This window comes from Oncorhynchus kisutch, linkage group LG15 (assembly GCF_002021735.2).
Source record: "Oncorhynchus kisutch isolate 150728-3 linkage group LG15, Okis_V2, whole genome shotgun sequence".
Classification (NCBI taxonomy): domain Eukaryota; kingdom Metazoa; phylum Chordata; class Actinopteri; order Salmoniformes; family Salmonidae; genus Oncorhynchus; species Oncorhynchus kisutch.
The window spans coordinates 14,384,036-14,410,580 of record NC_034188.2 but is presented as its reverse complement, the minus strand read 5'-3'; the positions used below and the strand labels follow the sequence as shown (position 1 = coordinate 14,410,580).

Here is a 26,545-nt window from a genome sequence, read left to right as displayed (position 1 = left end):
GCGTGTGCGTGCGTGTGCGTGTGCGTGTGTTGTCAGTGAATATTTGCTGTGTGAGAGCAGGTATCATGTCTTTGGATGTGAGGAAGACGTCATTGGATGGCCTACAGAATGTTAGTGTGCTGTCAGGCATGTCTGGAGACCACGGTTTGATGCTTTCGGGTAGCTGATGTTCTTAGATGTACTAGACTAGAGGTGTAGTAGACTAGACGAGGGTGTGTGTGTGACTTTGCTGTTACCTGCCTGTGTGTCTCTTCCTCCAGACACTCTCTGCACCGTCAGCCTTGCTCTGTGCTTTCAACTTTTTACTCTACATATTTAATGGAAGCTGCGTTACTCTGGCCACAAACGCAGTGCTGCTATTTCTGTCCCACTCTGACAGCTCTGTATCTCTGTCTCGGTCTCCCACTATCTCTGCTGCATTTTCAAAATACCAGTTCACTGAAAACGCAAGATTTTATTTGATCAAATTGATCATTGTTTGTGTGTGTGTGTGCGTGTGTGTGTGTGTGTGTGCATGGATGTGTGTGTGTCTGTGCGTGGATGTGTGTGCTTGTGTGTGTGTGTGCACCTGCAGACACTGCAGACGAAGCAGGTAGGGTGGTAGGTCCTCCCCAGAGCAGACACCACCTCCCCGGTGATGAGTCCGTCACAGCGGTCACAGCGCGTCCCGTACAGACGCTGGTAGTCTGACGTACAGATGTACTCACCACTCTTCTGATAGAACCCAGATCTAGCCAGGTCACACCCACACACTGGAGAGAGATAGAGATGGGGGGAGTGAGAGAGAGGGGGGAGGGGGAGTGGGAGAGAATGGGAGAGAGAGGGAGGGAGAGGCGGAAAGAGAGAGAGAAAGAGAGAGAAAGAGAGAGAGACGGTGGATTAGGTTAAAGACTGATCACTCAAACTATTCTAAATGAACGAGCATGGAAAAAACTAAATACAAAACTGATTGCAGCAAGCTACAGTAATTCCTCGGCTTTAGCTTAGGTGGCAAAGCTAGTCTATATCCTGGGTTTGAACCCGTTTGGTCACATCTGCCCCATTTCCACAGTAAACTGTTCGAAATGAGCCAATTAGTGCTTTATAGGGAGCTCAGAGGGTTGTTTAGTGGTGGTTCAGACAGAGAGGAACTTTGATGGGTTTCTGCTTCTCCAGACAGAAAATAAAGACAAGACAGACATAAACATGTTTGTGTGTGTGTGTATTTGCGTGCATGAGTGTGTTTCTGGGTGTCTTGTATGCAGTTTGTGGCCAACAGTTTGCTGTGATGTGAAAATAAAGACAATGTGGAAAACTATTTTTCTCCAGAAGATCCAGAAACGACTCCTTCATTACAATCAATGAGACGGAACAAAATAACTTTCCTACATTTCATCACCAAGTTCTCCATGAGAAGAGAGAGAGAGAAAACGAGGGAAAGGAGAAGGAGAGGGGAATGGAGAGAGAACGAGAGTGAAAGATGCGAAAGAGAGGGGAATGGAGAGAGAACGAGAGTGAAAGAGGCGAAAGAGAGGGGAATGGAGAGAGAAAGAGAGGGGAATGGAGAGAGAACGAGAGTGAAAGAGGAGAAAGAGAGGGGAATGGAGAGAGAACGAGAGGGAAAGAGGAGAAAGAGGGGAATGGAGAGAGAAAGAGAGGGGAATGGAGAGAGAACGACAGTGAAAGAGGAGAAAGAGAGGGGAATGGAGAGAGAAAGAGAGGGGAATGGAGAGAGAACGAGAGGGAAAGAGGAGAAAGAGAGGGGAATGGAGAGAGAAAGAGAGGGAATGGAGAGAGAAAGAGAGGGGAATGGAGAGAGAACGAGAGTGAAAGAGGCGAAAGAGAGGGGAATGGAGAGAGAATGAGAGTGAAAGAGGAGAAAGAGAGGGGAATGGAGAGAGAACGAGAGGGAAAGAGGAGAAAGAGGGGAATGGAGAGAGAAAGAGAGGGGAATGGAGAGAGAAAGAGAGGGAAAGGAGAGAGAAAGAGGGGAATGGAGAGAGAAAGAGAGGGGAATGGAGAGAGAAAGAGAGGGGAATGGAGAGAGAAAGAGAGTGAAAGGAGAAAGAGAGGGGAATGGAGAGAGAAAGAGAGGGGAATGGAGAGAGAAAGAGAGGGAAAGGAGAAAGAGAGGGGAATGGAGAGAGAAAGAGAGGGGGATGGAGAGAGAAAGAGAGGGGAATGGAGAGAGAAAGAGAGTGGAATGGAGAGAGAAAGAGAGGGGAATGGAGAGAGAAAGAGAGGGGAATGGAGAGAGAAAGAGAGGGGAATGGAGAGAGAAGGAGAGGGGAATGGAGAGAGAAAGAGAGGGAAAGAGGAGAAAGAGAGGGGAATGGAGAGAGAAAGACAGGGGAATGGAGAGAGAAAGACAGGGGAATGGAGAGAGAAGGAGAGGGAAAGAGGAGAAAGAGAGGGAAATAGGAGAAAGAGAGGGGAATGGAGAGAGAAAGAGAGGGAAATGGGAGAAAGAGAGGGGAATGGAGAGAGAAAGAGAGGGGAGGCTCAGAGGGGAGGCTCAGTTCACCAACCCAAACCAACCCCAAAGAGCCTCAGGACAGCACTCAGAAAATCTGGCACAACTAAATCATCACAAAACAAAAAGAAAAATGTATCACCTATTGGAAAGACACCACAAAGTAAACTTCAATGCTATTTGTCTCTAAACAGACAGTACATGGTGGAAGACTATCTGACCACTGTGACTGATAGAAAACTGAGGAAAACATTTACTAGGTACAGACTCAGTGAGCACAGTCTGGCTATAGAGACCGGTCGTTACAGACAAACCTGGCTGCCCAGAGAGGACAGTCTGGCTATAGAGACCGGTCGTCACAGACAAACCTGGCTGCCCAGAGAGGACAGTCTGGCTATAGAAACCGGTTGTCACAGACAAACCTGGCTGCCCAGACAGGACAGTCTGGCTATAGAGACTGGTTGTAACAGACAAACCTGGCTGCCCAGAGAGGACAGTCTGGCTATAGAGCCAGGTCGTTACAGACAAACCTGGCTGCCCAGAGACGACAGTCTGGCTATAGAGACCGGTCGTTACAGACAAACCTGGCTGCCCAGAGAGGACAGGCTGTGCTCACTCTGCTCCAGGGGAGAGGTAGGGACAGAGCTGCATGTCCTACTACACTGTGACAAATACTCAGACCTAAGAGAATATTTCTTTCCAAAAATTATAATTCAATGCAAATAATTTGAAACTATAAAAGATGAAGAAAAAATCAAATATTTTTGGGGTGAAAAGCCCAAATTTGCAGTTTTGGCAGCCAAATATGTGTCCTCCAGCCACAACCTGAGGGACAGCCAGTGAAAAGTGCAAAGTAATGTCGATAATATTTCCCATCTGGTTTTGTTTTATATTTCATACCTTGTCATGTGTCTTCTCAGTCATGAGAGAGAGACTGTATTCTCAGTCATGTTGACACTGGTCTACTACCATGGCTTTAATTTGTTCTCATTAATATTGTTGTTGTAGTTGTTGTTAATGGTAATCCCATGTCCACTACTACTATTATTATTGCTGTTGGTCCCACCATTTATTTATATATAAATATATATTTTTATTTTATTTTTATTTTTCGATATGTATACTTTGACAATGTAAGTATTAATGGAACTTGCCATGTCAATAAAGTCAATTGAATTGAATTGAATTGAATTGAAAGAGAGGGGAATGGAGAGAGAAGGAGAGGGGAATGGAGAGAGAAGGAGAGGGGAATGGAGAGAGAAGGAGAGGGGAATGGAGAGAGAAGGAGAGGGGAATGGAGAGAGAAGGAGAGGGGAATGGAGAGAGAAGGAGAGAGGAATAGAGAGAGCGAGAGAGGGGAATAGAGAGAGAAGGAGAGGGGAATGGAGAGAGCGAGAGAGTACCCGTGGCGACCTGTCATTCAGGGCTGGTTGCCAACATGGTCTCTTTTTTGTTTTCTTGAGTAAGGCAGCTCCAAAATGCAGGTGTTTTATCCTAGCTCAGTGCTTTCTGTGGTGGTTGGACAGCCAGCGGAAAATAGGGAGCGTAGAGGTTGGTAATGTTCTCTAATTGGGCCGTGATTGGCTACGTGTTCTGTCACTCATGGGGACACTACCTCACCGCAAAATCTACAAGAAGACCTAAAAAAAAGTCCCTTTTGTGCTGCCATAGAGTTACATTAGAAGTGCCCATCCAAGAAGGCTCAAGATCATTGGCCACAGATAAAATAACGTAAAATTCCGCTATACCTACCGTAGCTTCGATTGGGCTGATCATGTCAACATCATACTTTCAAAATCTTAGCTAGCAAGCTAGACAAGCAGTCCTCGTCATGAATCATCAGGAAGTCGACAATCTACTGACAAATCCTTTTCAAACCTTGCCATATGAACAAAAATGATGAAGAGAAATGATAGATAAAACAACAAACATCGGCCATTGGACATAAACATGACACAACAAGTTGGAAATCGCAAATTCAACAATGAGTGGTTTGGAAGGAATCAGTGGCTAACTGCAAACATTGCAATGCAATCACTATACTGTTATTCAGTGGAGTTGGTGTGTGGTCCAAGTCTGGGTTTAATTAAGGGTCTAAACATTCAACATTGGCCGTGCTGTCAATCCAGCATGACTTCTGCCACGTTCAAAACATCTGGAAACTCAAAACTGGGAAATCTCAGATTTCAGTGGTTCAAGAAAACTGTGAACTCTGAAAAAAACGAGCTCCGACTGGGAAAATACGCTTTGAACAGTCATCCAACTCAGAATTCCAAGTCAGGAACTCAGTTCTCTTTCTAGATCTCTGACCTGAAGATCACTGATGTCATGATTCAACTTGTTTTTTTCCCGAGTTCCCTGTTGTCTTAAAAGCTCCATAAATCCAGAGAATGCCTGACTTTGATGACACATTCTTTATGACAACATTTGCCCACTAAAGACCTCCGCGCCACCTTCCTGCTCAAGTGAGCACAGCACAACAAGGTGAGTCCCAAAATGTATTGTATGGTCCTGCATAGATGATGTAATATGCCAGGGAGATATGTTTACCGTATAAAGAAAGTAATACTAAGTTAATGTTGTGTAGTTAGCTGTTAGTAGTACATGTGCCTCACCCTAATAATTTGGTCCCTCTTCCCTTTATAACTTAGCCTCCTGTTCTGACTTGCTTGCTTATATGCCCCCATTTATTTGTCCTACAGTTCTGACTTGGTGTGCATGGAGAACACTGCATGAACGGCCCATGTTATGAATTCTGTCGATGTACATTTCAAAAGTGCTGAACAAATAGTTATATTAACTACGTCCGACCTAGCTCGCTCATAAATGTATTAACCTCTCTTGGGTAGGGGGCAGTATTTTGACATCCGGATGAAAAGCGTTCCCAAAGTAAACTGCCTGTTACTCAGGCTCAGAAGCTAGAATATGCATATAATTGGTAGATATGTATATAAAACACTCTTCTAAAACTGTTAGAATAATGTCTGTGAGTATAACAGAACTGATATGTCAGGCAAAACCTCGAGGACAAACCATCCCACCAAAAAAAGCATTTCAGCTTACCACTATTTTCAATGGCTAGTATTTTAATAATAAGGCCAAGTCCTCCCAGACTGCAGGTCCTAGGGCGTCCACTAGATGTCAACAGTCTTTAGAAAGAGTTTCAGGCTGGTTTTTGGAAAAATTACTCAGAAATTGTAGTTTTTCTAGGTGGCTCCCACAAACCACATAAGCAAGTCAGCCATATCAGCTATGTTTTTTAAAAGGCAGTAAATGAGGCTGAATAAACTGTTTCCCTGCCAGACAAGACTCCGCTGATAGACAGGTGTAGCTATGGTAAGATGTTGGGACTCTGCTGTTGGGATTCTGCTGTATGGACAGCTTTATGTAGGCCCTAAGAGTATGTAGAAACTGTTTGTCACTGTTAAGTGCAATTGATGTATTGTGTTGTGGTGCTGGAATGCATCCCAAATTTCTTTTGGGGGGGGGGGGTTGACCCACCAAGATGTATATGCTAAAATAGCCACTGGAGACCACATGTACATGTGTGGGTTGTTATAGTAAACAGAGTTGATTCTCCACAGCTATTTGTCTGTAAGGTCAAGTGAAGAGAGAAACTGTATTAACTCTAGTGGACGAGGTTCCTAAAAGGTCAGTGGGCATTCTAAAGGTTACACGACCACACACACACACACACACACACACACACACACACACACACACACACACACACACACACACACACACACACACACACACACACACACACACACACACACACACACACACAGTAGGAGTCAGCAAACCCAGAGGATCAATATGTTTAAATCAGATCAGTGAATCAGCATCTAGCACTCCATCTCTCTCTCTCTCTCTCTCTCTCATATCAAATCAAATCTGGTTTTTCACATGTGCCGAATACAACAGGTGTAGACCTTACCGTGAAATGCTGAGTTACAAGCCCTTAGCCCTTAACCAACAATGCAATTAGAAGAAAGTAGAGTTAAGAAAATATTTACTAAATAAACTAAAGTAAAACATTTAAAATAAAGAAATGTAAAAAGTTATAAAATAGTAATAACAATAAAATAGTAATAACAATAAAATAGTAATAATGAGACTATATACAGGGGGTACCGGTACCTAGTCAATGTGCGAGGGAACAGTAAAGTGTAAGTAAATTATAATGTACATGTCGGTAGGGGTAAAGTGACTATAGTGGTTGCTCCATTAAAAGTTTTGTGATCATGATTAAGTACTTTGGTCATTTGTGGTTTAGTATGGTAACCTGCATTAACACTTCATTGCTCCAGACCAGCGCAAGGGGGAGTTACAGCACTGATTATACTTTTGGGTCTACCGTGTCTCTAACTGATAATGAATGGGAGACAGAAACCTAAATAGAAACTGATAATTGTGTACGACTTCAGTATTACTTGCTAAAACTGCTGTTACGCTCAGTTATTTATAGTTTTATTTTGTTAGGATTATTTTGCTCTTAATGTTGTAGTCTAGCCCACTCCCTGCATGGTGCAACAGTCTAAGACACTGCATAGCACTGTAACCTTTAAAACAAAATTTCACCTTTATTTAACCAGGTAGGCTAGTTGAGAACAAGTTCTCATTTACAACTGCGACCTGGCCAAGATAAAGCAGAGCAGTGCGACACAAACAACAACACAGAGTTACACATGGAATAAACAAAGCATATAGTCAATACCACAATAGAAAACAATTATATATACAGTGTCTGCAAATGAGGTAAGATAAGGGAGGTAAGGCAATAAATAGGTCATAATAATTACATGCGAAATAGGCTAAATAATTACAATTTAGCATTAATACTGGAGTGATAGATGTGCAGAAGATGAATGTGCAAGCACTGGGGTGCAAATGAGCAAAAGAAAACAGTATAGGGATGAGGTAGTTGGATGGGCTATTTACAGATGGGCTATGTACAAGTGCAGTGATCTGTGAGCTGCTCTGACGGCTGGTGCTTAAAGGTAGTGAGGAAGATATGAGTCTCCAGCTTCAGTGATTTTTGCAGTTCGTTCCAGTCATTGGCAGCAGAGGACTGGAAGGAAAGGCATCCAAAGGAGGAATTGGCTTTGGGGGTGACCAGTGAAATATACCCGCTGGAGCGTGTGCTACGGGTGGGTGCTGCCATCGTGACCAGTGAACTGAGATAAGGCGGGGCTTTACCTAGCAAAGATTTATAGATGATCTGGAGCCAGTGTGTTTGGCGACGAATATGAAGCGAGGGCCAGCCAACGAGAGCATACAGGTCGCAGTGGTGGGTAGTATATGGGGCTTTGGTGATAAAACGGATGACACTGTGATAGACTGCATTAAATTTGCTGAGTAGAGTGTTGGAGGCTATTCTACCAAGGATTGGTAGAATAGTTCATTTTATGAGGGTATGTTTGGCAGCATAAGTGAAGGAAGCTTTGCTGCAAAATAGGAAGCTGGTTCTAGATTTAATTTTGGATTGGAGAGTTTACAGTCTAACCAGACACCTAGGTATTTGTCAGAACCGTCCACAGTAGTGATGCTGGACGGGTGGGCAGGTGCTGATAGCGATCGGTTGATGAGCATGCATTTAGTTTTACTGCCATTTAAGAGTATTTGAAGGCTACGGAAGGAGAGTTGTATGGCATTGAAGCTCGTCTGGAGGTTAGTTAACACAGTGTCCAATGAAGGACCAGAAGTATACAGAATGGTATCGTCTGCTTAAAGGTGGATCAGAGAATCAACAGCAGCAAGAGCGACATCATTGATGTATACAGAGAAAAGAGTCGGCCCGAGAATTGAACCCTGTGGCACCCCCATAGAGATTGCCAGAGGTCCGGACAACAGGCCCTCCGATTTTGACACACTGAACTATCAACGTCGTTGATACACTTATTGATGAAGCTGGTGACTGTGGTGGAATACTCCTCGAAGCCATTGGATGAATCCAATCCAACATATTCCAGTCTGTGTTAGCAAAACAGTCCTGTATTGTAGCATCCGCGTCATCTGACCGCTTCCGTATTGAGCAGGTCACTGGTAATTCCTGCTTTAGTTTTTGCAAGCAGGAATCAGGAGGATAAAATAATGGTCAGATTTTCCAAATGGAGGGCAAGGGAGAGCTTTGTAGCCATCTCTGTGTGTGGAGTTTTTCCCCCTCTGTTTGCACATGCTGGTACAAACGAGATAAAACTGATTTTCGTTGGCCTGCATTAAAGTCCCTGGCCACTAGGAGCACCGCTTCTGGATGAGCATTTTCTTGTTTGTTTATGGCCTTGTCGTGTCTTGGCTATGCCGGATTAAGTGATATGACATGCTATTCTATAAAATAATTTCTCCCTAATTAAAATTACCTGATTGAGCTAATCATGTAAATGTAACTAGAGAGTCGGTCACCACAAAATAATATTTATAGAGCTGTTATCTTCCGAATAAACTCTTAAAGACCTAGTAATATTTTACATCAATAGCAGCCAATATTAATCGTCATCTTAATTCAGTCTCATCTGAAAGTTGTAAATTCTTAGTTATCTGCACAAATCATGGCTAACAAGTTGAATCAGCAATACAAAATTGGGTTTAATTATTTATTTACTAAATACCTAACTAATCACACAGAATTACACATACACATAATTAAATCCTAACTTGATTACAAATCACGTCATAAAGGAAAACATCCCTGGCGGGCGGAACAGATATGACAGTAAATAGACAGCTACAAAAAATATAGATGAAAACTCTCTTGGTAGATAGTATGGTCTACAGCTTATCATGAGGTCCTCTACCTCAGGTGAGCAATACCACAAGGTACCTTAATATTAGACATTGCGCACCAGCTGGTTTTGACAAATAGACACACATGATCACCACTCATCAGACGTAACTGTTCTGTCCTGCCGATGCACTGAAAACCCAGCCAACTGTATATTATCCGTGTCGTCGTTCAGCCACGACTCGGTGAAACATAAGATATTACAGTTTTTAATGTCCCGTTGGTAGGATAGTTTCAAACGGAGTTCATCCAGTTTATTCTCCTGTGATTGCACATTGGCCAATAGAACGAATGGTAGTAAAACCACTCACTCGCCAACAAATTCTTACAAGTCAAAAACTGACCTTAGATCAGTGACTATGGAGAAGTTAATGCTACTCACAACGATCACATCACCAACCAATAAACACTGTAGAAACGTATCAGAACTAACTGGGTGAGTGTGTGTCTCTGTGTGTGTGTGTGTGTGTGTGTATATATATCTGTGTGTGTGTATGTGTGTGTATGGGAGAGACCATAGGCAGAGGAGATGCGTGTGTTTATCCCCTCAGGCAGCGATTCTTCAGGAGATAAGACACAGGATAATACCTGTTTTCATCCTAAATAGTGCACTACTTTTGACCAGAGCACTATATCAGGAATTGGGTACTATTTGAGACACTGCCCTTGTCTTCTATCCTAAATCCTGGAGCTCGGGAGAGAAAACCGCTGCTGCCTAAACTCATCTCCCTGTAATCTCACAATGTCTCCCTAGCAACCACACGTTGGCTTGGTGATTGGACCAGCGTGGCAGTGGTTGCTATAGCTACGGGAAGCTCCAATCCCCTCTAACCCACATCTCTCTCTCTAACTATTTTCTCTGTTTCTCTCTATGTTTCTCCCCGTCGCGCTCTCCCTACCCCCTTCTCTTACCATAACCCTCTCTGTCCTTCTCTCTCCCTCTCTCCATCTCTCTCCATCTCTCTTACTCCCTCTCTTCCAATCTACCTCTACGGAGGTAGATTGTCATGGTGTGCCAAGAGCTAAGAGTGAGAGGGTGATGAGACCTTGCAGATAGAACACAAGTCACAAACTGGTCTGGTCAGGTTTGATCTGACCTGGACAGGTTTGATCTGGTCTGGACAGGTTTGATCTGACCTGGACAGGTTTGATCTGGTCTGGTCAGGTTTGATCTGATCTGGTTATGTTTGATCTGGTCTGGTCAGGTTTGATCTGATCTGGTTATGTTTGATCTGGTCTGGACAGGTTTGATCTGGTCTGGTCAGGTTTGATCTGGTCTGGACAGGTTTGATCTGGTCTGGACAGGTTTGATCTGGTCTGGACAGGTTTGATCTGGTCTGGTCAGGTTTGATCTGGTCTGGTCAGGTTTGATCTGGTCTGGTCAGGTTTGATCTGGTCTGGACAGGTTTGATCTGGTCTGGTCAGGTTTGATCTGATCTGGACCTCGGTGCTTTAAACCTGTTCCTTTCTCAAAGGGAAGTTTTACTAGAGACAAATTGATACAGGCAACATCTTACAGTTGTCCTGATACTCTGGACATTGTAGAAATCTGTTTTGACTCAGAAAACTGCTGACAGAATATTTGTAAGGTTTTGGAACCTGACGCTTGCTTGTGTGTGTGTGAGTGTGAGTGGGTGACTGAGTGTGTGTGTGTGTGTGTGTGTGTGTGTGTGTGTGTGTGTGTGTGTGTGTGTGTGTGTGCGCGTGTGTGTGTGTGTGTGTGTGTGAGTCTCCCTAAGGAGCTGTCCATATGGAACATGCATTTAGACCACTGCAATGCCTGGTAGCTGTGCTGGAATGGGAGAGTGCCACTTTAGCAACGAGAGGAAAATGTGGTTAGGGTGTCATTAGGCCATGATACACAGTCTGCTACCATTACCAGTAATACAATAACACATATCATCCAAAGTGTGTGTGTGTGCATACGTGTGTGTGCGTACTTGTGTGTGCGTATGTGTGCTAGGGCTTCCATAAAATAAATAAAACCCCAGTAAGTAGCTTTTAGCCTATTTATGGATGGAAATACAGTTGATGTAAAAACCTTTGACTGGTCAAGCTTATCGGTCTACGAGTGATCATTTGCGTAATTTAGTGGAAATAAATTGGCACAAGGGTATATTCATTATGTATCTTATTTATCACATGCGCACAACATAAAGGTACAGAGCCTTTGAGCCGGAAATCTGTCAGACAGTTTTACAAGCCCAGTCATTGCGCAACAATTCTAAATGCAACTGTGTGTTAAAAATCATTTTTGGGGCCACGATTAAAAAGAGCTACTATTTTTATTTCTCAACTGGTAATTGAAGCGCACCTCCGATTCGCCATTCAAATGCATAGGCAATGGAAGGCAGGCTTCATCAGCGTGTCACACACCACTTTGCAATGAGCTGGAGACAGTAAGCATTTTGAAAACATATAGCTATTTAATTGTTTGAAACCTGTACGTTGTACTACATATTATGAGGAATATTTTGCCTTGCTTCAAAGTAGCCTAGGCAACATCGGACCATATCCGTGAAAGCAATTATTTTATAAAGACACATATGCCATTGAAACCAATAGCCTATTTCCTTATGTTCTATTGGTTATCAACTTTCTTTCATTGTCCGGTAGCCAAATGCACGTTCACACGTAGCCTACGAACTGTGTGCATTGCTGCGCTAATAAACGTTAAGAAATAATAGTTTAACAAAATGTTACGCTAAACGTTCTGAACTGGTGCATCAGATTCATATTGTTTTTTATGTAGCCTAAGCCTACTGGTTGTTTTTATGTAGCCTAAGCCTACTGGTTGTTTTTTATGTAGCCTAAGCCTACTGGTTGTTTTTATGTAGCCTAAGCCTACTGGTTGTTTTTTATGTAGCCTAAGCCTACTGGTTGTTTTTTATGTAGCCTAAGCCTACTGGTTGTTTTTTATGTAGCCTAAGCCTACTGGTTGTTTTTATGTAGCCTAAGCCTACTGGTTGTTTTTTATGTAGCCTAAGCCTACTGGTTGTTTTTTATGTAGCCTAAGCCTACTGGTTGTTTTTTATGTAGCCTAAGCCTACTGGTTGTTTTTTATGTACTCTAAGCCTACTGGTTGTTTTTTATGTAGCCTAAGCCTACTGGTTGTTTTTTATGTAGCCTAAGCCTACTGGTTGTTTTTATGTACCCTAAGCCTACTGGTTGTTTTTTATGTAGCCTAAGCCTACTGGTTGTTTTTTATGTACCCTAAGCCTACTGGTTGTTTTTTATGTAGCCTAAGCCTACTGGTTGTTTTTTATGTAGCCTAAGCCTACTGGTTGTTTTTATGTAGCCTAAGCCTACTGGTTGTTTTTTATGTAGCCTAAGCCTACTGGTTGTTTTTATGTAGCCTAAGCCTACTGGTTGTTTTTATGTAGCCTAAGCCTACTGGTTGTTTTTATGTAGCCTAAGCCTACTGGTTGTTTTTTATGTAGCCTAAGCCTACTGGTTGTTTTTTATGTAGCCTAAGCCTACTGGTTGTTTTTATGTAGCCTAAGCCTACTGGTTGTTTTTATGTAGCCTAAGCCTACTGGTTGTTTTGATGTAGCCTAAGCCTACTGGTTGTTTTTATGTAGCCTAAGCCTACTGGTTGTTTTTTATGTAGCCTAAGCCTACTGGTTGTTTTTTATGTAGCCTAAGCCTACTGGTTGTTTTTTATGTAGCCTAAGCCTACTGGTTGTTTTTATGTAGCCTAAGCCTACTGGTTGTATGAATATTGGTTGGGCTATTTTCTTCTCGACAAGCTGACCAATAGAATAGGTCAAATTTTCTACTATGGGGAATAGGTGACTGACATAGGCTCATAGGCAGCGCGTCCATAAGGCTAAATCAACCGATCGCATTAAGAGTCTCCAATCCAAAGTTAAATCTAGAATTCGCTTCCTATTTCGAAAAACAAAGCCTCCTTCACTCATACTGCCAAACATACCCTCGTAAAACTGACTATCCTACCGATCCTTGACTTCGGCGATGTTATTTACAAAATAGCCTCCAACACTCTACTCAGCAAACTGGATGCAGTCTATCAGAGTGCAATCCGTTTTGTCACCAAAGCCCCATATACTTACACACCACTGCGACCTGTATGCTCTTGTTGGCTGCTCCTCGCTACATATTCATCGCCAAACCCACTGGCTCCAGGTCATCTATAAGTCTTTGCTAGGTAAAGCTGAGCCTGCTGCTACAGTCAACAGAATGGCGTTATAATGACTTCTCTATAACTTCTCTATAATGACTTCTCTATAACTGAGCCTACTGCTACAGTCAACAGAATGGCGTTATAATGACTTCTCTATAACTGAGCCTGCTGCTACAGTCAACAGAATGGCGTTATAATGACTTCTCTATAACGGAGCCTGCTGCTACAGTCAACAGAATGGCGTTATAATGACTTCTCTATAACTGAGCCTGCTGCTACAGTCAACAGAATGGCGTTATAATGACTTCTCTATAACGGAGCCTGCTGCTACAGTCAACAGAATGGCGTTATAATGACTTCTCTATAACGGAGCCTGCTGCTACAGTCAACAGAATGGCGTTATAATGACTTCTCTATAACGGAGCCTGCTGCTACAGTCAACAGAATGGCGTTATAATGACTTCTCTATAACTGAGCCTGCTGCTACAGTCAACAGAATGGCGTTATAATGACTTCTCTATAACGGAGCCTGCTGCTACAGTCAACAGAATGGCGTTATAATGACTTCTCTATAATGGAGCCTGCTGCTACAGTCAACAGAATGGCGTTATAATGACTTCTCTATAACTGAGCCTGCTGCTACAGTCAACAGAATGGCGTTATAATGACTTCTCTATAACGGAGCCTGCTGCTACAGTCAACAGAATGGCGTTATAATGACTTCTCTATAACGGAGCCTGCTGCTACAGTCAACAGAATGGCGTTATAATGACTTCTCTATAACTGAGCCTGCTGCTACAGTCAACAGAATGGCGTTATAATGACTTCTCTATAACGGAGCCTGCTGCTACAGTCAACAGAATGCTGTAATAATAACCTCTCTCTCGCCATCTCCATCCATCACAATGCTACTGAACTCACTGCTGAGAGAGAAAGAGAGAGAGAGAGAGAGAGAGAGAGAGAGAGAGAGAGAGAGAGAGAGAGAGAGAGAGAAAGAGAGAGAGACAGAGAGAGAGAGAGAGAGAGAGAGAGAGAGACAGACAGACAGACAGACAGACAGACAGACAGACAGACAGACAGACAGACAGACAGACAGACAGACAGACAGACAGACAGACAGACAGACAGACAGACAGACAGACAGACAGACAGACAGACAGACAGACAGACAGACAGACAGACAGACAAAAGCTGTGTTCGAATACTCATACTACCCACACTAATCATACTATTTGTGACGTGAATTGAGTATGTAGTAGGCTTATTGGTTATAGTATGGATATAGTTAGTATGCCAAATGTTTCCGGATTTCGTACTAAATTCACCAAAATATGAAGTATACATGCAGAGGACACTATTTCCGTACTTTAGGGCCCATAATGCAATTATTCGGGAAATGGTTTCCAGATTTGAAGAACATTTGGGAAAATATGCAGCCAAAGTCCAACAAAAGCGGCTACAAATTCATTGCTTTAACTAATTATGACAAATGTGAACAAAATGTTGAGCAATGTAATAAAGTAATTACTTTCAAATAAGTTACCTTAAACTATTTTTGGCTGACAATCTGTTAGCTACGCTGCCCCACATAGCATATCATTACAGCAGTATGTACCGGTATGTTAGCTAGCTACCTAACGTTAGTAGTTATACATCAAACTTGCCAGTATATTAACTATAGGCTATCTAACTACCCAACATTTATTGACTTGATCATTCCCATCATTCTTAGCTAAGCTAAATGGAATAGTTGTTGTGAGTTTTCAATGGACATTCGGGTGCTTTCATAAATTTGTTCTGGCTATCTACTCCGATTTCAGAGCACTCTAGTCTGAGCACAGAATAATGAATTGACTAGCGTTCAACACCGAATATGGCCGGTGTCAGTTGAATATGGCCGGTGTCAGTTGAATATGGCCGGTGTCAGTTAACGATTGCAAAAAAGCGCAATTAAATTGTTGACACAGTTAGTCACCAACACTCTGGATAACACTGAAAACTGCCTAACCAGCTCTGCTAGGGTGAGTGAAATGGTCAGAATGGCCACTCTCATTTGTGTCTGGAAGTAGCTAGCAAGCTAGCTTGGGTGCTTGACTTCCTTTGTAAGGTCAGAACGCTCAAATCAACCCTACTCCTCCACCCGACCATCCAGTGTGCGTTCTGAGAGTGAAACGCTCTGAATTCTCAAATGGACAATCTGACAACGCTCTGAATTTACAAGCGCACTCTGGCACTCCAGATTGAATTTAAGAACACACCCGAAGTCGTAAAATGTCTAACTAGTAATTTGTTATGCTAACTAGCATCAACTTCTGGTAGACCGGCGAAGAGCTAGTACTGTCAACTGAAAGGATACTGTTCTGTTTACAGTATACAAAAATGAACTAATAGTATATAGTAAGTAGTATATACTCATTAAGCATGTATTATACAGTATGTTAGTATGGGTATTCGAACACAGCTAAAGAAAGAGAAGCACATTGTGATAATAACAGACTGTGATAGAAGGAAGGAAATAAAGGGAGAGCTTCTCAGGGAATGGCACTTTCTGTTTCCCAAGGTGAAATGAGTTGAATATAAAGAGTTCTGCCTAGTTGTTTCCTATATGTTTTCTACATGTTTCCTATACTGTAAATTTCCTACATTTTACCTATATGTTTCCTCCATTTTACCTATATGTTTCCTATGTTTCCTCCATTTTACCTATATGTTTCCTATGTTTCCTCCATTTTACCTATATGTTTCCTATGTTTCCTCCATTTTACCTACATGTTTCCTATATGTTTCCTATATATTTCCTACATGTTTCCTATATGTTTCCTACATGTTTCCTATATGTTTCCTCCATTTTACCGATATGTTTCCTATACGATTCCTGTTTCCTCCAATTTACCTACATGTTTCCTATATGTTTCCTATATATTTCCTATATGTTTCCTATATGTTTCCTCCATTTTACCTACATGTTTCCTATACGATTCCTATGTTTCCTCCATTTTACCTGCATGTTTCCTCCATTTTACCTGCATGTTCCCTATATGTTTCCTCCATTTTACCTATATGTTTCCTATACGATTCCTATGTTTCCTCCATTTTACCTGCATGTTTCCTATATGTTTCCTCCATTTTACCTACATGTTTCCTATACGATTCCTATGTTTCCTCCATTTTACCTGCATGTTTCCTATATGTTTCCTCCATTTTACCTACATGTTTCCTATACGATTCCTATGTTTCCTCCATTTTACCTGCATGTTTCCTATATGTTTCCTCCATTTTACCGATATGTTTCCTACATGTTTCCTATATGTTTCCTGTATCTTTTCTGTATGTTTCCTCCATTTTACCTATGTGTTTCCTTACAGCCAGACAGAGACAACACAAACAGACAAAGTTAGAAAGATCAAGATAAACCAATATCATACTATGACAAATATAACCACATATCGTTCACCTTGGCATTTTATCATTCCTATCACAAACACACACATGCATACTTATGCACGCACACACATGCGCATGCACACATGTGCACACACACAGACACACACACACATACACACACACTTCTTCGTTCAGCCTCCTTATCACATGCTAAACACGCCAATGTCAAACTGTCCCATGATGGGAAATTGATTTCATGCTTAGATAACTATCAGTGAGAGAGAGAGACAGAGGGAGCCAGAGAGATATATAAATGCTTGTTTTGATAACTGTTTCCTGAGCCATTACCAACCTCTTTCTATGTCTCTCTCTCTTTCCCTCCATCTTTCTCTCCATCTTTCTCTCTTTCATCATGTGTGTGTTTCATTCCCCATCACACACCCAGATCATCATTAGTCAAAGACTAACAACAGGAATGAAGAACAAACAGAAGTGAAAAGAGGGGGGGGTGAATAGAGAAGGGAACATGTAGTTGAGAGGGAAGGGTAGGGAGGAAAGGATAGGGGGGACAGTGAAACAATAGCAGGTCTTTAGAAAGCTGTGGCCATCGATGCTACTGGAACCACAGCGAGGGAGGGCATGGTCACACAATACTGCTCTACTGTACTGGCATCCACGCCTCTGCTTTGCTCTAGGTCAGAACCTAGGTCAAACACATCAATGTCAAACTATTTGAGTTGTGCTTGAGTTTGCTTTTGGGATTATCCCCATGTGTTCCATTTTGAGATGAAAGGAGTAGAGAGGACAGTTCAGGGTATGGGTAGTGTGAGAGGGGAGGGGCAGAGAGATTGAGAGAGAAAAGTATAATGACAACATTTAAAAAATATATTTTACATTTATTTAACTAGGCAAGTCAGTTAAGAACCAATTCTTATTTTCAATGACATCTCAGGAACTGTGGGTTAACTACCTTGTTCAGGGGCAGAATGACAGATGTGTACCTTTTTACCTTGGGATTAAATCATGCAACCTTTCGGTTACTGGCCCAATGCTCTAACCACTAAGCTACCTGCCACACAAAGGGTCACTCTCTCTCAATTTATATATATCTTTGTCTCCATCCCTCCCTCTCTCTCTCTCCTTCTCTCACTATCTTGCTCTGTCTGAACCCTCTGTCTGGTCTCTGGGGTCGGTTATGGGGGTTTCCCATTGGTTGAGGCTCCCTAGTGATGCTGAGAATAACCACGAATCAGACCGGAGGGAGCCCCTTGACATGGTTACCACAGCAACCCCTCAACTGAAAACACACAAGTGAAAGTAGAGGGGGATATCATAAAACATTAAACAATCCTTGACTAAGTTACTTACACAAAAGCTTTCTATGGTGGCAGTGAACTATGTGCTGTACTGGAGCAGCTATCTGATAGAGGGTGTAAGAACATGACTACACAGCCACAAGTCTATGGACCCTATCTACAGCAGTTGTACATACTGTTGTTGCCATGACACAATGTATCACACTGTAGGTAGAGATTCTACAGAGAAATGCTTGTGTGTATAATAACTCCCTCCTACACACCCCTTAGAAGGAGGCCACGCCCTCCTACACACCCCTTAGCAGGAGCCCACACCCTCCTACACACCCCTTAGCAGGACCCCACACCCTCTTTCATGGTCCTTCTGATCCTTCCAAATCCCTAGACTGGATCATTACTGCCATGGCTTGGAGTGAGTGAGTGAGTGTGTCCGCAGGGAATTGACGTCACAGTCCGAGTCCCAGCCTGTAAGAGTCCCAGCATAGCATGTCCCAGCATAGCCCAGCCCAACATAGCCCAGATTAGCCCAGCCCAGCATAGCCCAGCCCAGCATAGCCCAGCCCAGCATAGCCCAGCATAGCCCAGCATAGCCCAGCCCAGCATAGCCCAACATAGCCCAGCCCAGCATAGCCCAGCATAGCCCAGCATAGCCCAGCCCAGCATAGCCCAGCATGTCCTTACCTGTGCAGGTGAAACACTTGACATGGAAGTGTGTGTCCTGAACGCGTACCACCTCTCCCTTACACGCCTCCCGACAACGCTGGCACCGGATTGGTCCAGTGCTCCGCTCACTGCCCAAAGAGGCCTGCTGATAGGCTGTAAAAAGACAGGAGTAGAGACAGCTGACCTCATCCAATCATAACAATCGATGTTTGTCCCCCAGATGGCACCATATTCCCTATAGAGTTCACTACTACTTAACATGGCCCATAGGGAACAGGGCGCCACCTGGGATGCAACCAACAATACCAAACAATACAAAACAGTCAATATATATCATCTGTGCTATACGATAGTTGGCAATAGCCTCTCTACCCTTCTGTCATGCTCTGTATGCATATTTGTGAGTGGATTTGACATATTGCTCATTCCCACATTCTATAATAGTCAATTGTTTCCTCAACAATGTCAGTATTCCTTACCAGTCACACCCTAACAGGGACAGAACAGAACACAAATGGGAAATTGGAATCCAATGTTAGTTTGTTGTGCCAACACAGGATGCAAGGGGAATGGTGGAAGTCGACCACTATATTATGTTACGGGAGGAATCAAAACAAAAAACAAAACTCCACAGGTTTCCACAGACATGCCAATGAACAAGTGGGTACTAGACAGAGTGTGTGTCTTTCTGTGTCAGTGAGTGCGTGCGTGCATACGTTTGTGTGTGTATAGGCCACTGCCATGCCCGTCTGCAGTGATAAGCAACTTGAAATTGAGTGTGGGATTGGCATAGATTAACCCAATTCTCTGTGACAAGAGGGAAGTAGTGTGTGCCAGGTAGAGTAATCCTCTAGGCTTCAGTCTTCTAGAGAGGAGAGGAGAGGAGAGGAGAGGAGAGGAGAGGAGAGGAGAGGAGAGGAGAGGAGAGGAGAGGAGAGGAGAGGAGAGGAGAGGAGAGGAGAGGAGAGGAGAGGAGAGGAGAGGAGAGGAGAGGAGAGGAGAGGAGAGGAGAGGAGAGGAGAATAGGTATCATGAGAGTTAGCCACTAGCCAGGGCACAGAGAGGATGAGAGAAGGAGGATAATGCCTTCCACCTGTCTTCCTTTCTGAGGACATCAACAGCAGAGAGAGGAGGAGAGAAGAGAAGAAGAGAGGAGAGAAGAGAAGGAGGATAATGCCGTTCACCTGTCTTCCTTCCTGAGGACATCAACAGCAGAGCGAGGGAAAGTACACACTCCAGCATTACCCGGATTAAAGGACAATTCCACTCAAAACTATCTTGTGGTATTTGTTATATTATTTTAATATCTTCAAATATTTGAGGGGGTCAAATAGCTTTAATATTGCAGATAGATTGGGGCTTCCATCAATGTAATTGTAATGTCCAATCCCCCATATATATTTTACCTGATGCCCAGGCAGGTATTACATACATTTTACAGATACAATCTATTTTACATTAGTTATCTTGCTGTTATTAGTCCCAGCCTTCAGCTCTCCTCAATCCCTCCCATCTATCTCAGAAGACCATCCAGTCCCAGCCTTCAGCTCCCTTCAACCCCTCCCATCTATCTCTGAAGACCATCCAGTCCCAGCCTTCAGCTCCCTTCAACCCCTCCCATCTATCTCTGAAGACCATCCAGTCCCAGCCTTCTGCTCCCCTCAACCCCTTCCATCTATCTCTGAAGACCATCCAGTCCCAGCCTTCAGCTCCCCTCAACCCCTCCCATCTATCTCTGAAGACCATCCAATTTCCTATTTGCCATATATTTTCAACTGTGCTGTGATGTTTCACAAAAGTCCTGAACCTTTCTATTCTCATAGTTTCTTCAGGTTGTAAATTAAAAACATTTTTTTTTTGCTAAAATTATTATTATATTATTGATTGATTGACTATGACGTTTCAGATCACCCAGTATTGCTGTCTGCAGAGTTAGCTCCAGGTAAATGTTACAATTCTTCAGCCATTCCTGGACCTGCTACCAAAAGCAAGCTACATATGGACAGTACCTAAACAAATGATCTAATGATTCTGTCTCTTCACAGCAACATCTGCAGAGCTGTGATGGTAGAAACCCCCATATATATAACATGCTGTTGGTTGCAATAATTCTGTATGATAATTTAAATAGAAATGTTTTGAATCCGGTGTCGTTTTGCGTATCATGTGCCATGGAATCAGTACATCAAAAATCTCTTCCAAACTATTTTGCCATCTATATGGCACAGCTGTCATTTTTTTGTTCCTTAAATGACACTGGTATATTTTTTCATTTATCACAATTTTCTTTAACCAATGTTGGTCTTTAATGCAGAGGCGACAGACACGTTTCTTACTTTTCCCCTTTCCACTTGTCTCTTCCATTTTTACGATAATGCTGCAATCAGTTGGTTGTAATTTTGGGTAGAGCATACATTTCCATATATTTGTGTTGGCTACATGTGTGACATAACTCCACTTTTGATAGTTACAGTATGTCACACATGCAGGCCAAACTCTCTCTCTCTTTGTCTAGGGGCATCATAATGCCTTTCAGCTGAAAGAGCCAAGGCCAAACTCTCTCTCTCTCTCTCTCTCTCTCTCTCTCTTGCTCTCTCTTGCTCTCTCTCTCTCTCTCTCTCTCTCTCTCTCTCTCTCTCTCTCTCTCTCTCACACACACACTTTCTCTCTCTCTCTCTCTCTCTCTCTCTCTCTCTCTCTCTCTCTCTCTCTCTCTCTCTCGTGTGGCTCAGTTGGTGGGTTTGATTCACAGAGGGGACCAGTAAGAAAAGACTCTCTGGATAAGTGAGTCTGCTAAATGACTCACTACTGTAAGTCTCTCTGGATAAGAGAGCCTGCTAAATGACTCACTACTGTAGGTCTCTCTGAATAAGAGAGTCTGCTAAATGACTCACTACTGTAAGTCTCTCTGGATAAGAGAGTCTGCTAAATTACTCACTACTGTAAGTCTCTCTGGATAAGAGAGTCTGCTAAATGACTCACTACTGCAGGTCTCTCTGAATAAGAGAGTTTGCTAAATGACTCACTACTGTAAGTCTCTCTGGATAAGAGAGTCTGCTAAATGACTCACTACTGTAAGTCTCTCTGGATAAGAGAGTCTGCTAAATGACTCACTACTGTAAGTCTCTCTGGATAAGAGAGTCTGCTAAAGGACTCACTACTGTAAGTCTCTCTGGACAAGAGAGTCTGCTAAATGACTCACTACTGTAAGTCTCTCTGGATAAGAGAGTCTGCTAAATCACTCACCACTGTAAGTCTCTCTGGATAAGAGAGTCTGCTAAATGACTCACTACTGTAAGTCTCTCTGGATAAGAGTGTCTGCTAAATGACTCAAATCTGAATGTCTGCCTCTGTTGAGTGTTAAGTCATCCCAGACAAACAGAACAAAGGTTCTGTATCAGTTGTATCTAAGTGGTTCATTAACATTGTTGTCATTAGCTGTAACCATTGGTCCTGGATCACTGAAGGTGGTAGTGGTAAGGTAAACGCCACAGTTGGAGGCACATACACAGGTCCTGGATAGGCTAAGTCAGGGCTGCCCAACCCTCTTCTTGGAGATCTACCGTCCTGTGGGTTTTCAGTCCAACCCTACTACTTAGCTGCTCAACAAGACCTTAACTAGCTGAATCAAATTGGCTAAATTAGGGTTGGACTGAAAAACCTACAGGACAGTAGATCTCCAGGAAGAGGTTTGGGCAGCCCTGGGCTAAGTGAATCAGGCAAGGCGATAGCTAAGTGGTTAAATACATAACGCAGTGGGAGGCTGCTGCTATTTAAAAACTGATCCTGGATCAGTGAACGGGGCAGCTTAGTGGTTCAGTAGTCTTACTACCAAGTGGTAAGACAGCTCCTGGATCAGTTGCTAAGTGATATAAGACAAAGGGCCATGGCAGGCTGCTGCTATTTCTACGCCGACCTCAACACATGCTGAGAGCTCACAGTCACAAGGGATTGTGGGAGATTAGATGTGACATGTCCCTCGCACTCTCTCTCTCCCTCTTTCCACTATAACTCTCTCAATTAATTTTAATTCAAAGGTCTTTATTAGCATGGGAAACATACCATATGTTTACATTGCCAAAACAAATGGAATAGACAATAAACAAAAGGGAAATAAACAGGAAACAGTAAACATTACACACACAAAAGTAGTAAAATAATATAGACATTTCAAATGTTATATTATTGGCTTTATACAGTGTTGTGACAATGTTCAAGTAGTTTTGAAGTATGAAAAGGAAAATAAATAAACAGATAAATCTAGGTTTTATTTCCAATGGTGTTTGTTGTTCGCTGGTTGCCCTTTTCTCATGGCAACGGGCCACAAATCTTTCTGCTGTGATGGCACAGTGCAGTATTTCACCTAACAGATATGGGAGTTTATCAATGTTTTATTTGTTTTCAAATTCTTTGTGGGTGTGATCTGTTGGAAATAATTGTCTCTAACGTGGTCATACATTTGGCAGAAGAAAGTGCAGCTCAGTTTCCACCTCATTTTGTGGGCAGTGTGCACATATCCTGTCTTTTCCTGAGAGCCAGGTCTGCCTATGGTGGCCTCTCTCAATAGCAAGACTATGCTCACTGAGTCTGTACATAGTCAAGGATTGTCTTAATTTAGGGTCAGTCACAGGGTCAGGTATTCTAAAACCCTAGAGGGCAATGGGTTCTAGAACTGACTCAAGTATTTTTAGCCAGATCCTAATTGGGATGTTGATGTTCCTTTTGATGGCGTAGAAGACCCTTCTTGTCTTGTCTCTTAGATCGTTCACAGCCGTGTGGAAGTTACCTGTGGTGTTGATGTTTAGGCCGAGGTAGGTGTAAATATTTGTGTGCTCTAGGTCACCAGTGTGTAGATTGAATTTGTATTTGTTTCTTGGCTACTGGACATTTTTTGTTACACCATTATTTGTGTCTTACTGAGATTTACTGTCAGGGCCCAGGTGTGACAGAATCTGTGCAGAAGATCTAGGTGCTGCTGTAGGCCCTCCTTGGTTGGGGACAGAAGCACCAGATCATCAGCAAACAGTAGACATTTGACTTCTGAGTCCTGTAGGGTGAGGCCGGTTGCTGTAGACTGCCCTCACCAATTCATTGATATATATTCCATATTCCAACAGTAGTTATTGGGGTCAAACACTGTATGTCTCCATGCACTGCCGTGACCGGGCCTTGGTTCCAGACATTGGGGAAGATGCCAGAGCTGAGGATGATGTTAAAGAGTTTAAGAGTTTAAGCCCATTTGAAGTTGTGGTCTGTATATTTATCATTCCGTTTAATACACCATCAACACCACAGGCCTCTTTGGGTTGGAGGGTTTGTATTTTGTCCTGTAGCTCATCCAATGTAATTGCAGAATCCAGTGGGTTCTGGTGGTCTGTAATAATAGCTGATTCTAAAATGTGTATTTGATCATGGATATGTTTTTGCTCTTGGTTCTTTGTTATTTGTCCGAATAGTTTGGGGAAGTGGTTTATCCATACCTCCATTTTGGATAAATAGCTCTTTGTGTTGTTGTTGGTTTAGTGTGTTCTAATTTTCTCTAAAGTGATTTGATTATAAGGATTCTTCAATCACAATGAGCTGATTTCTGACATGCTGTTCCTTCTTTTTGCTTAGTGTATTTCTGTATTGTTTTAGTGTATCACCATAGTGAAGCTAAGATTTCTTTGGTTCTCTGTGTTTTTGGATGGATAGGTTTCTCAATTACTTTCTTAGATTTTTACAATCCTCATCAAATCATTTTTCATTGTTGTTAGTTGTCTTAGGTTTTCTGCCGTAATTTAAATGTGATATGTTAGCTGATATGTAAAATATATTGTTCAGGCTTCCTGCTGCTATGTTTACACCTTCAGCGTTGCAGGAAAACAATTTGTCCAGAAAGTTGTCTAGGAGGAATTGGATTTGTTGTTGGCAAATAGTTTTTTGGAAGGTTTCTACACTACCTACCTTCCATCTATAGCATTTCATTAATAGTATGTTGTTTGTTCGTCTTCAATGCCTCACGATTGAGTACTGCTCTGTTCAAAGAGACTATGATTTCGCTGTGATCTGATAGGGGTGTCAATTGGCTGACTGTGAACGCTCTGAGAAACTATGGGTTGAGGTCGGTGATGTGACCCGTCTTTGTTGGTTATGTTGTCATAGTTGTGTCTAGGGGGGCATATGGGGGAGGGAATACTGTCACCTCCAGGTAGGTGTTTGTCCCCCTGTGTGACACTAAGAGTGTCAGGTTCAATCATTTGGGTCACCACAGACTAGTACATGTCCTTGGGCCTGGAAATGGTTGATTTTCCCCCTCTAGAATGGAGAAGCTATTCTTCATTAAAGTATAGGGATTCTTGTCAGGGGTATATTTGTTTTACTCCATGTGTAGCTCTGTGTTGTTGTATGTGTCGAACTGCTTTGCTTTATCTTGGCCAGGTCGCAATTGTAAATAAGAACTTGTTCTCAACTTGCCTACCTGGTTAAATAAAGGTGAAATAAATAAAAAAATAAAAAGGGCGCGTCAGAATTGGTCAAGTTTTACTGGGGTCATTGGCCCAGCGTTGTCCAAGTTTTACTGGAGTCATTGGCCCAGCGTTGTCCAAGTTTTACTGAAGTCATTGGCCCAGCATTGTCCAAGTTTTACTGGGGTCATTGGCCCAGCGTTGTCCAAGTTTTACTGGGGTCATTGGCCCAGCGTTGTCCAAGTTTTACTGGGGTCATTGGCCCAACGTTGTCCAGGTTTTACTGGGGTCATTGGCCCAGCGTTGTCCAAGTTTTACTGGGGTCATTGGCCCAGCGTTGTCCAGGTTTTACTGGGGTCATTGGCCCAGCGTTGTCCAAGTTTTACTGGAGTCATTGGCCCAGCGTTGTCCAAGTTTTACTGGGGTCATTGGCCCAGCGTTGTCTAAGTTTTACTGGGGTCATTGGCCCAGCGTTGTCCAAGTTTTACTGGGGTCATTGGCCCAGCGTTGTCCAAGTTTTACTGGAGTCATTGGCCCAGCGTTGTCCAAGTTTTACTGGAGTCATTGGCCCAGCGTTGCCCAAGTTTTACTGGGGTCATTGGCCCAGCGTTGTCCAAGTTTTACTGGGGTCATTGGCCCAGCGTTGTCCAAGTTTTACTGGGGTCATTGGCCCAGCGTTGTCCAAGTTTTACTGGGGTCATTGGCCCAGCGTTGTCCAAGTTTTACTGGGGTCATTGGCCCAGCGTTGTCCAAGTTTTACTGGAGTCATTGGCCCAGCGTTGTCCAAGTTTTACTGGAGTCATTGGCCCAGCGTTGCCCAAGTTTTACTGGGGTCATTGGCCCAGCGTTGTCCAAGTTTTACTGGGGTCATTGGCCCAGCGTTGTCCAAGTTTTACTGGGGTCATTGGCCCAGCGTTATCCAAGTTTTACTGGGGTCATTGGCCCAGCGTTGTCCAAGTTTTACTGGGGTCATTGGCCCAGCGTTGTCCAAGTTTTACTGGGGTCATTGGCCCAGCGTTGTCCAAGTTTTACTGGGGTCATTGGCCCAGCGTTGTCCAAGTTTTACTGGGGTCATTGGCCCAGCGTTGTCCAAGTTTTACTGGGGTCATTGGCCCAGCGTTGTCCAAGTTTTACTGGGGTCATTGGCCCAGCGTTGTCCAAGTTTTACTGGGGTCATTGGCCCAGCGTTGTCCAAGTTTTACTGGGGTCATTGGCCCAGCGTTGTCCAAGTTTTACTGGGGTCATTGTAAACTGACTTGCCGAGTTAAATAAAATCTCTGTTGAGATCATTTCCTTTTTAACTTCTAGCCAAATGTAAAATGATCCTGTTTTGATGAATATAATAAGAGTGAGTTA

General features: G+C 43.0%; 1 protein-coding gene across 5 annotated transcripts in view; it reads right to left on the bottom strand.

The window, feature by feature from the left end:
• Positions 1-26,545, bottom strand: part of LOC109905929 (actin-binding LIM protein 3) — a 93,663-nt gene that overhangs the window by 41,209 nt on the left and 25,909 nt on the right. For all 5 annotated transcript variants that reach the window (XM_031789705.1, XM_031789706.1, XM_031789707.1 and 2 more), the window contains exons 2-3: positions 18,762-18,896; positions 569-752 (exon numbers count right to left, since the gene is read on the bottom strand). In XM_031789705.1, coding sequence (XP_031645565.1) covers positions 569-752; positions 18,762-18,896 — 319 coding nt within the window. The remainder of the gene's footprint in view (positions 1-568; positions 753-18,761; positions 18,897-26,545) is intronic.